The sequence below is a fragment of the Garra rufa genome, chromosome 7, assembly GCF_049309525.1.
Source record: "Garra rufa chromosome 7, GarRuf1.0, whole genome shotgun sequence".
NCBI classification, from domain to species: domain Eukaryota; kingdom Metazoa; phylum Chordata; class Actinopteri; order Cypriniformes; family Cyprinidae; genus Garra; species Garra rufa.
In genome coordinates this window covers 2,555,050-2,571,223 of record NC_133367.1, presented here as the reverse complement: position 1 = coordinate 2,571,223, position 16,174 = coordinate 2,555,050, and the positions used below count along the sequence as shown (strand labels likewise).

General features: G+C 36.4%; 1 protein-coding gene and 1 pseudogene across 1 annotated transcript; both read right to left on the bottom strand.

Moving 5' to 3' along the window:
* Positions 1–1,988: 1,988 nt before the first annotated feature.
* Positions 1,989–10,633, bottom strand: LOC141338943 (uncharacterized; annotated as a pseudogene).
* A 2,291-nt stretch (positions 10,634–12,924) lies between these two features.
* LOC141338942 (uncharacterized) lies at positions 12,925–15,932 on the bottom strand. The gene is made up of 6 exons (XM_073844555.1): positions 15,728–15,932; positions 14,582–14,899; positions 14,119–14,451; positions 13,618–13,959; positions 13,132–13,425; positions 12,925–13,058 (listed from the first exon to the last, which is right to left on the bottom strand). The coding sequence occupies exons 1-6, from the start codon at positions 15,930–15,932 to the stop codon at positions 12,925–12,927; spliced, it is 1,626 nt and encodes a 541-aa protein (XP_073700656.1).
* Positions 15,933–16,174: the final 242 nt, after the last annotated feature.

Here is a 16,174-nt window from a genome sequence, read left to right as displayed (position 1 = left end):
ACGAAAACGTCTCGGTTAACATTATGTTTTCTTCAATAAAACGTGTCAAATCTCCCTAAAATAACAATATTTACTCTCGTATATATATTAGTTATAAGTAATTATCCATTAAAGAGATCAATCACCGAACTTTAGTCAGTCAGTAAAACAAAATGACCGTTATTTTTTTAAATTACGTGAGCGCGCTGCTTTATGTTGAGGACAGGAGAAAGCGCGTGATGGATTAAGCGCGTGATGGAGAAAGCGCGTGCTGGAGTAAAGAAATAAATAGTGTTTATAATGTGATTTTCAGACACTTAACATTGGCTTGTTTTAGCTATAAAATTATAAATTATATTATCATTATAATGCGGTTTGACCACTTTGATGTCATTTATTAAAAGCTTATCTCGGACATGAGATTCTAGTTTGTTTATGATGAAAAAAAAAACATTTCAGCATTAGAAAAATCAGAGTCATCTGCAAAGTTTTAATTCGTTTAAATGGTAATGATTACTAAAAAAAATAACCATCAGGGAACGTTCTGGGAAGGTTCTTTTTAGGTTATAAAATAAAAACTAAAAATAACCTGCAGGGAACGTTCTGGGAAGGTTCTCTCTAGGTTATAAAATAAAAACTAAAAATAACCTGCAGGGAACGTTCTGGGAAGGTTCTTTTTAGGTTATAAAATAAAAACTAAAAATAACCTGCAGGGAACGTTCTGGGAAGGTTCTCTCTAGGTTATAAAATAAAAACTAAAAATAACCTGCAGGGAACGTTCTGGGAAGGTTCTTTTTAGGTTATAAAATAAAAACTAAAAATAACCTGCAGGGAACGTTCTGGGAAGGTTCTCTCTAGGTTATAAAATTAAAACCTAAAAATAACCTGCAGGGAACGTTCTGGGAAGGTTCTTTTTAGGTTATAAAATAAAAACTAAAAATAACCTGCAGGGAACGTTCTGGGAAGGTTCTTTTTAGGTTATAAAATAAAAACTAAAAATAACCTGCAGGGAACGTTCTGGGAAGGTTCTTTTTAGGTTATAAAATAAAAACTAAAAATAACCTGCAGGGAACGTTCTGGGAAGGTTCTTTTTAGGTTATAAAATAAAAACTAAAAATAACCTGCAGGGAACGTTCTGGGAAGGTTCTCTCTAGGTTATAAAATTAAAACCTAAAAATAACCTGCAGGGAACGTTCTGGGAAGGTTCTTTTTAGGTTATAAAATAAAAACTAAAAATAACCTGCAGGGAACGTTCTGGGAAGGTTCTTTTTAGGTTATAAAATAAAAACTAAAAATAACCTGCAGGGAACGTTCTGAGAACGTTCTTTATAGGTTATTAAAAAGAGAACCTACAGGGAACGTTCTGGGAACGTTCTCATTTGGTTCCCGAAAAAAATAACCAAATGGGAACCATATGGGAACGTTAGGGGAACGTTCTGTGTTTGCTGGGTATGTAGGTCATATTGAGTAAAGAGCGTTTTTTAAAACTTACCAGATTGTCCGACCTCTTCAATCACTTTCTTCCAAACAAGATCCTTTTTTTTCAGTTTCTATAAAAGTACAAACATGTATGGAACAGCTCCGAGTATCCACAGACAGCAACGGTGATTTTGTCCTCCATTGTTGTTTCAGATTTCTGCCTCCGTCACTACTAGAGCAAGCTCCTGATTGGTTAACGCGGCTCGAGTTTTCGCCAAAGTTCAGATTTTTGAACTTACGCGTTTCGCGCGATTCGTGCAAATGGTGCGGCAAACGCTTGAAACGCTCAACTCGTACAATGATAACACTGCAAGACTACATAGTAGGCTACTAGACTATTAAAACCACTAAACCGGTTGTACTAATGTGAGCATCTAATCTTCAGTATATTCATGACAAACACTTGCATTTGATACTTATATGAGCATTTGAAAATTAGTTGCATTAGTAACAGCAGATGAATATAAGCCCTGCAAAAATAAGATTATTAAATGATAAACATGAAATAGATATATGAGAAGTTACACCATTTAGATTTCTAATGTGTGAATATGTGCTTGATCTTGTTCAGCTCTTCTGGATCTGATGTCATGAACCAGAAGAATGACAGTAGCCACGCCCACCAGAGCAGAGAGGACCAATCGGATCACAGCTTCAGAAGGACCACAACAGCCTGAGGAATAAAAACATCAAACTGAGATCAGCTCAGTCAATAAACGTTAATATCAAGAATATTTGAAGGGCAGGACAAATGATCTCTACTCACCATAGACAGAAACTTTGAACATTTTTACTGACCCAATTAAAGGTTTTGACCCTGTTATAAATAGTAAATAACGTCCAGCATGTTCAGTTCTGATGTTTGTGATGGTCAGAGATCCAGTTTGATTGTCCAGCTTCCGTCTGTCTCTAAATCTCCCATCAAGAACATCATCATATACAGTGAATCTATTGCGTACATCAGCTATCAAATTGATTTCAGTTCCAAACCTCCACTGAATCTCATAATTTTTAGTAACACCAGAGTTTAAAGTGAGTGAATCTCCCTCCATTACTGATATTTCGTCTGTATCATCAAACACAGAGAACAAACAGAAAAAGGTTTGTCACAAATGATTACTGTTTAGATACTTCATGTTTTTTTACTGTAATTAGTTGAAATGTAATTTTCAAATGACTAATACTACTGTATAAACCAACAGAACTGACAAAAAAAGCACACACAAAAAAACATGTAGATTAATATTGTATCTAGTGATGGATAAAATGTTTACTCACCAAGAACCCCGAGCAAGAAATATAATTGCATATGGTTGGTCTTTACTACATAAAACCCAGCATGTTGAGTTGTGGTTTTTCTAATAGTCAGAGATCCAGTTTGATTGTCCAGCTTCAGTCTGTCTCTGAATCTCCCATCAAGAGCATCATCATATTCAGTCATGTTGCCAACCAGTTTATTGATTTCAGCTATTAAAATGTCATTTCCACACCTCCACTGAATCACACCATCATCCATTATTTCAGTAAGACCAGAGTTTAGAGTGACTGAATTTCCAATTTTCACTGACTTCCCTTCATGAGCAATCTCATCATTAAAATCAAAGAGCTTTTGCTGGTTTTAAAATATTAATTGTTGCATAATACAAATGTTTAATTTCTTAATTGACTGTTGATGTTTTTTTGTTTGTTTTTTTGTTTACTGAAAATATGTTTTGTAAGGAGTGAAATTCAGATGGTTTGGTTTATATAAGTAGGAGAAGAAAAAAGAAATGCTCCAGCCACAAACCACAGACCTCATTCAACTTAGACACACTGATGATCAAAAGATCAAACCACATGTAGACAAATCAGCCCACAACAGGTTTAACCTTGCCACACAAACTGAGCGTCTGAAAATGGTTCAATGTGTCGAGTGAGTGTTTATAGGGTCCATCGTATAAATATTTGAAGGGGAGCACAAATGATCTCAACTCACCATAGACAGAAACTCTAAATGTTTTTGCTGAATGTCTTATAAACGGTGGTTTATAAAATCCAGCATGTTTATTTGTGATGGTCAGACATTTAGAATGATTGTTAGCCAATATCCGAGTCTCTTTATAATATTTAAAAGCCTAACAGCGGTGACAATTTGTTTCAGACTTCCAGTGACATATCTTGTTATTTTTTCTTGTTTAAGTAAAATTAAGAGTGACTGAAATCTCCGTCCATTACTGAAAAGAAGAAAAAAAAAACAAAACACAAACCTCCTTTCAAATTAGACACACTGATGTAGAAGCTGTTTGTGTCACGTTTCAAGGAAGAGGTCAGGGTCCAAATGCAGGTAAGATATTATTTAATTAAACAAAACACAAACAAAAGGCCAACACGGCACAAACACGACTTGAAATGCAACACAGACAGAAGTGAAAACACGAGCTGAGTACAGCGATCCGGAACGTGAGGGACAGACATCAGAAGACAATGAAACCAGGACGAGTGGTGCGAGATGGGAAACTATATAGTCTGTGGTAATTGTGAACAGCTGTGTGATCAGAGGTGTGATCGTTGTGTGTGATGGGACAGGTGTATGTGATTTAGAGGAGGGGTTGTTAGAGGAAGGGAGACAGTGACCTCTGGCAGTGTTGCCAGATTGGGCTTCTTTTGATCGGCTTGGACCGGAGAATAACGCATTGGGCGGGTAGATAAAATTTGGGCTGCTTTAAAAAATTAAAAGCAGCCCAATCAGCAGTTTTTTTCTTCGCTTTTATCATTAGTCATGTTATTTTAGTACGTTCGAGCTCAAAGTATCACAGTAATATAATGTGTAGTGCAGTCATCAACTCATTTTTGCTTAACGTAACCCTTACTGGTTTAGTTTAACAGAGACCTGTCAATCAATTTACGTCTTTTACGTTAGTGAGATGTGATGACTTGTGAGTGACGGGGTTTTACATTACATTTGTTTCTCATCACTTTTTGCACAGAAATTAGCATTTTTTAAATGTGGACATTGAAAATGATGCATGCGTTTTTCCAAGGGTTGAAGTAATTTGTTAATTTCCACGATTTCTGGACATTTTACGCATATTTTCGGCCTGTTTTGATCCATATTCCTGTGAAATTGATTTATCTTTATTTTATTTTGTCATTATTCTTTTTTTAAAGAGATAAAAATGGCCCTTATCAACCTAGACATTGCAATAAAATTCTCATTATTTTGGCAGTTAAAATTTGGGCTGGTTTTTGTTGAAGTGGGCAGGTTTTGGTGAGCTTTTGGGCTGGAAATCGTCAACCTGATCTGGCAACACTGACCTCTGGTGGGGAAGGGAAAAGTCCGCAGCCCAGAGTCATGACAGTTTGTCCATCAAAAGATCAAACCACATAGATGTAGAAAAATCAGACCACAACAGGTTTGACCTTGACACACAAAGCGAGCATCTCACACTATCAGTGAATGGCCTTTAGCATTTGTTTTTGCTAGTGTTGCTACAACAAACAGTAAAAACTAATGAGAAAAGTAGCCTGTAAATCTGATTTACTCCGCTGAAACAAAATACGACATAAAATCAGTATTTTTTATGTGATATTTTGTCTCAGGAGTTTTACAAGTTTGACTTTATAATGAGATCTCTGGATTTTATTTGCATTTTAGTGCAGGAACGTCTCTTGACAAGAAAAAAAAATCCTCTGAAGCATTGCAAGAGTCTTCTGCTGGATGAATCGTCGAGAGTAGAAACATTCACAGACTGTGATACGCTTCCACTATTATTAACATCCTACGACTGTCAAAGTGTTTCATATTTACATTTGAAGAAGTGTATTTATATGTGTGTTAAACTTCATATGCACTGCTGAAACTTTGTATTCCACCAGGAGGCACTCGACATAATAAACGGAATGAAACACGGAGATGCTCTTGAACCTCAGAGTGAGAAATCTTTATTGATAAATGCAAGCGAACACAAACAGCAAATGGACGCTGTAGTGAAGCGAGATGTGTGTGTCTTACCGGAAAAAAACAGGAATACGTTTCTCAAACTGGATTTCTGAAAAATCTGACACTAGTCTATAATGTTAACAACACTTCACTACCTTTAAATCTAAGGTGATTTTGAACATCTTCATACAAACATGACAAATTAGATCGTAAAACAACAAAACATTAAAAAGGAAAGTGTGTTATCTTAACTAATCTAGCATAAGCGATGCAATATTTGGTAATCATCCGTATTTATCATGACAAGCATTCACATTTACTTTAAACTGTTAATGAGAGAATACATTGCTGTTTGTTCCCAAATCATCTTCTAGAGTGGAAATCAGCCACCTAATATAAACACATATACCGGTATGTGAATATATAAAACAATTACAAATAACTGAAGATTAATAATTAATAAACTAAACAGTTTCATGAGAAATTATATAATGAGGTACCTGAAGTGTAAAAATGTGCTTGATCTTGTTCAGCTCTTCTGGATCTGATGTCATAAACCAGAAGAATGACAGTAGCCACGCCCACCAGAGCAGAGAGGACCAATCGGATCACAGCTCCAGTAGAACCACAACAGTGGACAGAGTCTGAGGAATAACAACATCAAACTGAGATCAGCCCAGTCGATAAACTTTAATATCAGCGCTGACATCAACTAATATCAGCAGTGCTGCCGTACCTGAACATGGTTGACAGAGTTCACTGATGTCCAGATGTTGAGTCTGGTGGCTGATGGGATTGTTGAGCACACAGCTGTAGGTGTTTTTATCCTCATATTCCACCTCCAGAGGTAGAGAGAGACTGATGCTGAGATCAGACACACTGATGCTGGACAATACACTGTTTCCTTTGTACCAGAAGAGAGTCACATGACTCACATTCACCACTGAACACACCAATGAACAATTTTGTTGTGATGAAGATGATGAAGAACATTGTGAAGAGTTACTGCCGATGACAGGAACAGACAGACGAGCTGAAAACGGTTCAGTGTGTTGAGTGAGTGTTTATATTATCCATCACTTGAATATTTGGAGGACAGAACAAATGATCTCAACTCACCATAGACAGAAACTCTGAATGCTTTTGATGATGGATCACCTACTTTTATCTTTTTTTTTATAAATTCCAGCATGTTCAGTTGTGATGTTTGTGATCGTCAGACATCCAGTTTGATTGTCCAGCTTCAGTCCGTCTTCAGATCTCTCAAAGGCATGATACTTGAGAGATTTGAAAGTATATACTGTTTCAGACTGCCAAAATATTTTTACATTTTTGCTTTTTTCGGTGTGATTGAAGTTCAGAGTGACTGAATCTCTTTAGTTTAATAATGATGACTTCCGCTTGAATATTAATGTAAAATATTCGACACAAACATAAAATAATAATAATGTTTCAACTGTATGTGGTTTGCTTCAGAAAATCTTGTATAATTACAAAATAATCTAATAGTACTAAATAAGTCGAACACTGTTTTATCAGTATAAGCTTAATATTAATGAAAACATTTAAAAATAAGCCTCATGTTTTAATAATGCAAAACTTCATATGCACTGGTGAACCATTCAGGAGGCGCTCGACAAAATCATGTATGAAAAATTGCTGAATTTAACGACAATCCCTTGCATTTGATACTTTGATCATATATGTGACCCTGGAGCACAAAACCAGTCTCAAGTCGCTGGGGTATGTTTGTAGCAATAGCCAAAAATACATTGCATGGGTCAAAATTATAGATTTTTCTTTTATGCCAAAAATCTTTGGGAAATTAAGTAAAGATCATGTTCCATGAAGATTTTTTGTAAAATTCCTATTATAAATATATCAAAATGTAATTTTTGATAAGTAATATGCATTGTTAAGAACTTAATTTGGACAACTTTAAAGGTGATTTTCTCAGTATTTTGATTTTTTTTGCACCCTCAGATTCCAGATTTTTAAATAGATGCATCTCAGCCAAATATTGTCCTATCCTAACAAACCATACATCAATAGAAAGCTTATTTATTGAGCTTTCATATTATATATACATCTCAGTTTTGTAAAATTTAACCTTATGACTGGTTTTGTGGTCCAGGGTCACATATGAGCATTTGAGCAAAATTAACCACATTATTTTCAGAAGATGAATATAAAGTAGGGCCGGGACTCGATTAAAAAATTTAATCTAATTAATTAGAGGCTTTATAATTAATTAATCGAAATTAATCACATTTTAATCGCATATAAATATTTGACCTGAGAACAGTGAGAATTAAGATTTTTCCATGGATTTTTAGTATACCATTGAATAATGACTGAATACATAAGCTTAAGCAACAAAATATTGTTTATTTTTGTTCAACCAAGTCCAACAGACCAGTGCAATATTGCCATTAAGTGTAAAGAGGCACGTTCTTTAACAAGTCTTTCATACCGAGAACTCTGCTCTTGTGTTTGCTTAATTATGCATTTAAACGTTAATGACCAAACCTATCATTATAAATGTTGCTGCACATGGAATATAACGCGGATAACATTTAAAAAATATTTTTTATCAGGTTACACACTGATTATTTATCACGTAAACCCCTTTCTCTATCTGTCCGTTGGTCGCGTATATCCTCCATGTTTGTAGTTTTTTAACACTTTTTATGCGTGTTTGTAGTTCTAATCGAATCCTCGTTCACGGCGCAGTGTGTTGCGGGCAATATTAGCAGTTAAGAGTGTGCATTGATCGTTAAGTAGTAGACCATCCGGGAATCTTTGGAATAATTTTTTAAACATACTACGATTTGGGACATACAATACTATTTAGGACGGACGCAGCTTGTCTAAACAATCTATTTTTTGCAGTCTATGGTCTAAACGCTAGTTGGTGCTCCAGAATAATCGGTCCGCGGAATCTCATCCAGTAAGAAACGTTCCGCGGTGCAAAACTAACTGCAATTAAAATGCGTTACAAAAATTTTAACGCGTTATTTTTGTGTAATTAATTAATCTAAATTAACGCGTTAAAGTCCCGGCCCTAATATAAAGATTATAATAATGTAAGAAATAACATCATCCTTTAGGTTTCTGTTGTGTGAAAATGTGCTTTATTTTGTTCAGCTCTTTTGAATCTGATCTTTACTCACTATAGACAGAAACATGGAAAGCTTTAAATAGCTGGTTTGTCGGTCCTCTCTCTATCACAAGTAAATAAGGTCCAGCATGTTCAGTTGTGATGTTTGTGATGGTCAAAGATCCAGTTTGTTCGTCCAGCTTCAGTCTGTCTCTGAATCTCCCATCAAGAATATCATCCTTTACAATGCTGGACCATGTGGACCATGCGTTCATTACAGCTATGAGAGTGTTTTTATTCATATACATCCAAAAAATCTGTTCCAACACTGTTTTAGAAAGACCAGAGTTTAGAGTGACTGAGTCTCCCTCCTTCACTGACATTTCATCTGTATCAGCAAACACACATGGGGAACAAACAGAAGAGGGTTTGTCACATAGTAATACTGTTTAAATACTTTATGCTTGTTTACTTAAGTAATTAGTTGGACATGTAATTTCTAAAAGACTAATAATAGAAAACAACAGAACAGACTGAAAAAAGTAAAAGAGTGTGTGGATTAATATTGTATTGTACTCACCATAGACAGAGAGAAAGAAAAACAATCTCATAGAGTTGATCCATACTTTATAAACTCCAGCATGTTCAGTTGTGATGTTTGTGATGGTCAGCGATCCATTTTTTTCATCCAGCTTCAATCTGTCTCTGAATCTCCCATCAAGAACATCATCATAGACAGTGAAACGTTTGGCCTGTTTATTGATTTCAGCTATTAAAGTGTTTCCTCTTCCAAACGTCCACTTAATCTCATCGTCCATTATTTCAGTAAGATCAGAGTCTAGAGTGACTGAATCGCCCTCCTTCATTGATATTTCATCTGTATCATCAAATACACACAGAGGACAAACAAAATCAGGGTTCATCACAGATTCAGAGTCTTATCTGATGGTTTACTAAAGTAAAACGTTTAAAGTGTAAATTTGTGCATGTGAAATGAATTACATAATATATCAGAAATGGTGTTTGGATTAATAACTATGTTTGTGTTGATTCCAGAAGGATCAATTATTGACCCAACAGCATTCAGCATGAAGGACCTTTACTTGAGCTTCAGCAAAGTTCATTTAATTTGTATTCATTTCAAATTTGACTTCAGCTTTGCATTTAATCTGACGCCAACGGTCAAATGACTCTAAAACGCAGAAAGATATTAAGTTTATTAATTTCTGTCACTTATTCACTTATTCTCTTCTCGAGATTTGTAGCTCTGTTGTTTCATTGCATGATGTCTGTTTTTGTGAACGCTCTTGTGTTCAGTCTTATCAGGATTAAAGCTATCAAATATCTAATTATATATAACAGTGGCGAGCGGTGATCCAGATTGGCTTTAAAGGGATAGTTCACCCAAAAATGAAAATTTGATGTTTATCTGCTTACCCCCAGGGCATCCAAGATGTAGGTGACTTTGTATAATGACGTAGGATGTGGATGGGCACCAAACCTTTAAAATCAATGTATCGTCATGAGCCGCAGGGTGTAATTTTGATTTGTCCGTGCATGTTTTTGTTTACTTTTAAAGGTCTGGTGCCCATCCACTTCCATTATATGGCTGGCAGACTGCACCGGTTTTCGTTTAAAATCTTTGTTTGTGTTTTTCTGAGGGAACAAAGTCACCTACATCTTGGATACCCTGGGGGTAAGCAGATAAACATCACATTTTTACATCTCAAATGACAAGGGATCAGCTTATGTTTATATTAATTAACCCGTGAACTCATTCTCTCAGATGGCCTTGGTATTCGGAGCATTCGCATCTTTTATGGACGGAACGCCACAGATATATAATTAAAATATAAAATTTAATTTAACTCACCAATGACAGTGAGATTGAAAACCCTCCCCACACTCTTGCTCTTCAGTTCATAACGCCCAGCTTGTTTCATTCTCACGTTTGTGATGGTCAGAGATCCAGTTTGATTGTCCAGCTTCAGTCTGTCTCTGAATCTCCCATCAAGAACATCATCATATACAGTCATGCTGCCGGTCCGTTTATTGATTTCAGCAATTAAAGTGTTTTCAGATCCAAACATCCACTGAATCCGATCATCATCCTTCACTCCAGTAAGACCAGAGATTAGGGTGACCGAATCTCCCATTTTCAATAACTTGCTTTCATTACCAAACACACCTGCAAAACAGAGTTTTTTAGCCAGTTAGCAAGTTTCGCGGCTAAACTCGGCTAAAGTAAACAGGCTCCTCACTCCACAGAGAGAATAAAGGGGCGGGTTGAGCAGAGCTCATTCACATTTAAAGGAATATCGAAAATAACCAGTTGAGTAAAGCTGCTTTTGACAACGTAAAAAGGTGTTGTTTTACATTACAATTAAAAAAATAAAAATAAGTATGTTATAGACTTTTCATTAAGACCCTGAAGAATCATATCAACTTGTGGAAAATGGGCATCCGATGAGCCCTTCAAGTAAAGATCTTGTTCTATGACGATGTTTTGTAAATTTGCTACCTTAAATATACCCAAATTAATTTTTTGATTAATAATTTGCATTGCTAACAACTTGGACCACTTTAAAGGAGGACATCCAAGATGTTCATGTCTTTCTGTCTTCAGTCGTAAAGAAATGATGGTTTTCCAGGAAAGCATTTCAGGATTTTCCATATAATGGACTTCATTGGTGCCTCTTATTTTGAACTTCCAAAATGCAGTTTAAATGCAGCCTTAAAGAGCTCTAAACCATTCCAGCCGAGGAAGAAGGGTCTTATCTTTTTTTTTTTTTTGAAAAATAAAAATGTGAATACTTTTTAAGCACAAAAGCTCATGTAGCACTAACTCCGTGTCCACGATGCTATGTACTATTGAATCCCGTCAAAAGTAAGTCAAACGCTGTTGACCAATGACCGATCGTTTCGCTAGATAAGACCCTTCTTCCTCGGCTGTTTAGAGCCCTTTGAGGCTGCATTTAAACTGCATTTTGGAAGTTCAAAATTGGGGGCGCCAATGAAAAATCCTGAAATGCTTTCCTCAAAAAACATAATTTCTTTACGACTGAAAACAGAAAGACATGAACATCTTGGATGACAAGAGGGTGAGTAAATTATTTGTAAATTTTTGTTCTGGAAGTAGAGTTGTCCTATAATGGTGATTTTCTCTCTCTCTTTTTTTTTTTTGCACCCTTAGATTCCAAATATTCAAATAGTTAAATCTTAATTTCCAAAATGGACACTTATGACTGGTTTCGTGGCCCAGGTCTTTTTTTTTTTATGATAATGCAATGAAAATATGTCCACCAAATTGTGCAGACATGTTTTTTGGCCAGGCTGTCATAGAGAGAAATTATGAATACATGCAAAACCAAGTTAACCAACAAAATATTATTAGCTGATTATGCCGTTTTTTGTTCTTTCCTCATATTTAAAATATTTGAAAATATGTTGATGATTTAATCCAACCTGTTGAGTTGAGAAAAAAAAAAAACTAAAAAGACCAGCACAGACCAATCCTAGTGTAAATGAAGATTCTTTAACTTTAATCTTTAGGGTCACACTAAAATGAATGCTGTTTGGTTTGAGCTTTGTATTTATTTTATTTAATCACTAATAACTGAGTTCACACCTGAATTGATTTTAAAGTAAAAAACACAGCTGAATTATTTCAATATGAGAATAACAAGTAGAGTAATATGAATCCTCTCTGACTAATTCGACCCATAATTTATCACGTTAGTATAACAGAAAGAACCGAAACCATAGAAAACATTTTAAACTCACCAACCAGATGCCACAAACACAAACAGAACGAACCAAATTTGAGAAACATTTTCTTTATCAGTTCACAGAAAATCTCTCTCTAGTAACCCTTAAAATGTAAAAAAAAACATGGTTGAACTCTGATATTTATTTGGTTGTGTGTAAATCCTCCCCTAACCTTCATCACAGTTTACTTTCATATATCCATCCTCTTTTACATCAGGAAAACCAACAAGCTTTTGTTGATCTTACATTTGCAAACTCAAAACCAGGAAAAGGCAAAGTTCATCTAAGTGATCAACAAACAGGTTGTCTGAAGCAATTTAAGTCAAAGTTTAATTCAATACAAGTGTAAAATGAGCCAAAAACATCAAAACAAATTCCTGTATGTGCGACAAAGCTCTTTCTGATTCTTGAGCTGTTTAAGAAAGTATCAAGAAATCCAAATCTTCCTAATGAATGGTGATAAGGGGGTGCGCAACATAATGAATGTAATAAAACATGGAGAGGCTCTTAGAGTGAGAAAACTTAATTAAGGCAAACGAATACAGAAGGCAAATGGACAGCAGTAATAAAGTGAGATCTGTGTGTCAGAGAAAATATAAACAATGAAACCTTACGAATAAATACATTTGAAAATAAGAAAAAAAAGAGAGAGTGCAAGCTCAGATAATCATCAGTATTTTTATTGTGCTTGATCTTGTTCAGCTCTTCTGGATCTGATGTCATTAACCAGAAGAAGGACAGTAGCCACGCCCACCAGAGCGGAGAGGACCAATCGGATCACAGCTTCAGTAGAACCACAACAGTGGACAGAGTCTGAGGAACAAAAACAACAAACTGAGATCAGCTCAGTCAATAAACGTTAATATATTCAGCAGTGCTGCCGTACCTGAACATGGTTGACAGAGCTCACTGATGACCAGATGCTGAGACAGGTTAGTGAATGAGTTGTTGAGCACACAGCTGTAGGTGTTTTTATCCTCATATTCCACCTCCAGAGGTAGAGAGAGACTGATGCTGAGATCAGACACACTGATGCTGGACAATACACTGTTTCCTTTGTACCAGGAGAGAGTCACATGACTCACATTCACCACTGAACACAGCAGTGAACAATATGATGATGATGACGATGAAGAACATTGTGAAGAGTTACTGCCGATGACAGGAACAGGCAGACGAGCTGAAAACAGAGAATAAAGTGAAATATAAATAAATCGAATCAACAATCATATTTTCAGTTCAGTGTGATGAGTGAGTGTTGTACAGTCATCTAAAAATACAAAATGATTCAACAATAAATATGTAAATTGTTAATAAATCTGGATGAAATATCAAGAATATTTGAAGGAGCAAAAAAACGATCGCTACTTACTATAGACAGAAACTCTAAATGTTATTGAAGACGGTTTTGCTCCAGTTATCTTTAGTTTATAATCTCCAGCATCTTCAGTTGTGGTGTTTGAGATGGTCAGAGATCCAGTTTGATTGTCCAGCTTCAGTCTGCCTCTGAATCTCCCATCAAGAATATCATTATATACAATGATTGTGTCAACCCGTCTATTGATTTTACCTATTAAAGTCTTAAAAAATCTCCACTCAATCTGATCATCATCCAAAACCTTTGACCGAATCCTCCCAAACTCATCATCATCCATCATTTGAGTAAAATGCGAGTTTAGAGTGACTGCATCTCCTTCCGTCACTGATATTTCATCTGTATCATCAAACACACACACATAGAACAACAGAAACAGGGATAAGCACAGATTAATACTAGTAAATAATCGCAATGATGGTTTACTACATGAAATAGTTACAATCTTATGTATTCAATTTTGTCATTAAAACACAGGTGAAACTATTTTTCTCTCACCATACACAGTAAAAAAGAAATCAAGCTTCATATATTTGCTCTGCAGTTTATAACGTCCAGCATGTTGAATTTTGATGGTTGTGATGGTCAGAGATGCAGTTTGTTTGTCCAGTTTCAGTCTGTCTCTGAATCTCCCATCAAGAACATCGTCATATTCAGTGAATCTGTTGACCTGTTTATTGATTTCAGCTAGTAAAATGTGTTCATATCCAAACCACCACAGAACTGGGTCATCAAAAAACCGCCACTGAATCTGATCATCCTCCATAATTTCAGTAAGACCAGAGTTTAGAGTGACTGAATTTCCAATTTTCGCTGATACTGACTGATCTCCTGAATCATCAAACATACAGAACAAATAGAAACAGTGTAAAGTAACTGAAGAAAAAAAGAAATTTGGATTAATAATTGTCTCTTTGTGCTGATTAAAATACCAAACACATGAAATTACTACTTAACTCACCGTAGATAGTGAGAAGAAAACACTTTGTTATATTGTTGACCTGTAGTTCATAATATCCAACATGTTCAGGTCTGGTGTTTGCGATGGTCAGAGATCCAGTTTGATTGTCCAGCTTCAGTCTGTCTCTGAATCTCCCATCAAGAACATCATCATATACAGTCATGCTTTTGGTCTGGCTGTTGATTTCAGCAAGTGAAGTGTTTTCATTTCCAAACCTCCACTGACCCTGATCTTTGTCTTTAATTTCACTAAAACCAGAGTTAAGAGTGACTGAACTTCCCTTCATCACTGATATTTCATTAGCAAAACCAAGCGCACCTGAAGAACAGAGTTTGTCACAGGTTAAAGGCGAATATCACATGCGATGACACGCTGGATTAAAACAACAGATTCCTACGAGTAAAAAAAAAGTGAATGTTCTTTTAATAACCATCCGACCAATCTTTTCAGCTATACAAAGCAAAAGCATGGCCGTCCAATGTGTAAATGAAACAAACACAGAAGAGTATTCTAAGAGAGAAGAGGATGCGCTCTTGTTATCATTGTATCTGAGAACAGAGAACACATGGTTATTCTCAAAAGTTCTTTTTTAATATAATTTCACGAGTTTGCCCCATAGACTGTAAAAAAAGATGGACAACGCGTCTCCGCTTCTTTCCCATACAGAAAAGTGAAGCCAAAACATCTAAATATGGCCGCTACCATCTTGGGGGAAATGCGTCATTTGGAGCCAGAGCATGCGCAGTAGAGACTCGTTTGGAGGCGGAGTCTGCGCAGTAGAGTCGTGAGGTGGAGCCGTAGTGTCAAAATCCCGCCCAAACTCCCGCAGACCCAATCGTACGATCACAATCATGACACCACACCCCGTTTTTATAGCATCAAATAACTACTTAAAAGCGAACTTATTAGAAAAACGAACACCTGAACATCAATCAGCATTATAGGAACCACCTCACATGATGGAAATCATCTTTGGAAAAAAATTATTTGAAGTGTAATTCGATTATTTAGTTTGGCTCACGTCCCATTAGATTACATGGAGAGGGCGGGGTTTATGACCTATACTGCAGCCAGCCACCGGGGGGCGATCGAAAACTTTTGGCTTCACTTTTGAGGACACCTACGGCACGCTTGGTTTGCCCTTACATCTAATCTGCTTGAGCAAGTAGAAAGCATATTTTGGTGTGCTGTCCTGGGGGAGCGCTCCGGGCCCGCAATACAGGCCGAACCCAGAGAACTCCCCAAAAGAAGCTTTTATGCATACAGTTGCCACGGAGAACTGGGAAAGCCTGTGCAGTGCTTGACAGGAGCTGCGGCTCACAGCGTCAGACTGGCGAGCTCTACATGCCATGTCAAGAAGCGGTTTTAAGGGATGAGTTATGGGGATGTGAGTTGCGAAAAGTGAGTTACTGGAGTTAGAGAATTTCTGCAAGAATCTTGATGGTAGGTATTTAGGTATTAGGGGCTGGTTGCAGAGCGGCAGCATTCGGTGGGGTAAGTAATGGGACTGCTGTGAATAAAGTATTTTAGATTGAAAAGGAGGGTGAGAATGAAGATAGGGAGGGGCTGTAACAGTTTGCGGAGGCAACCTCA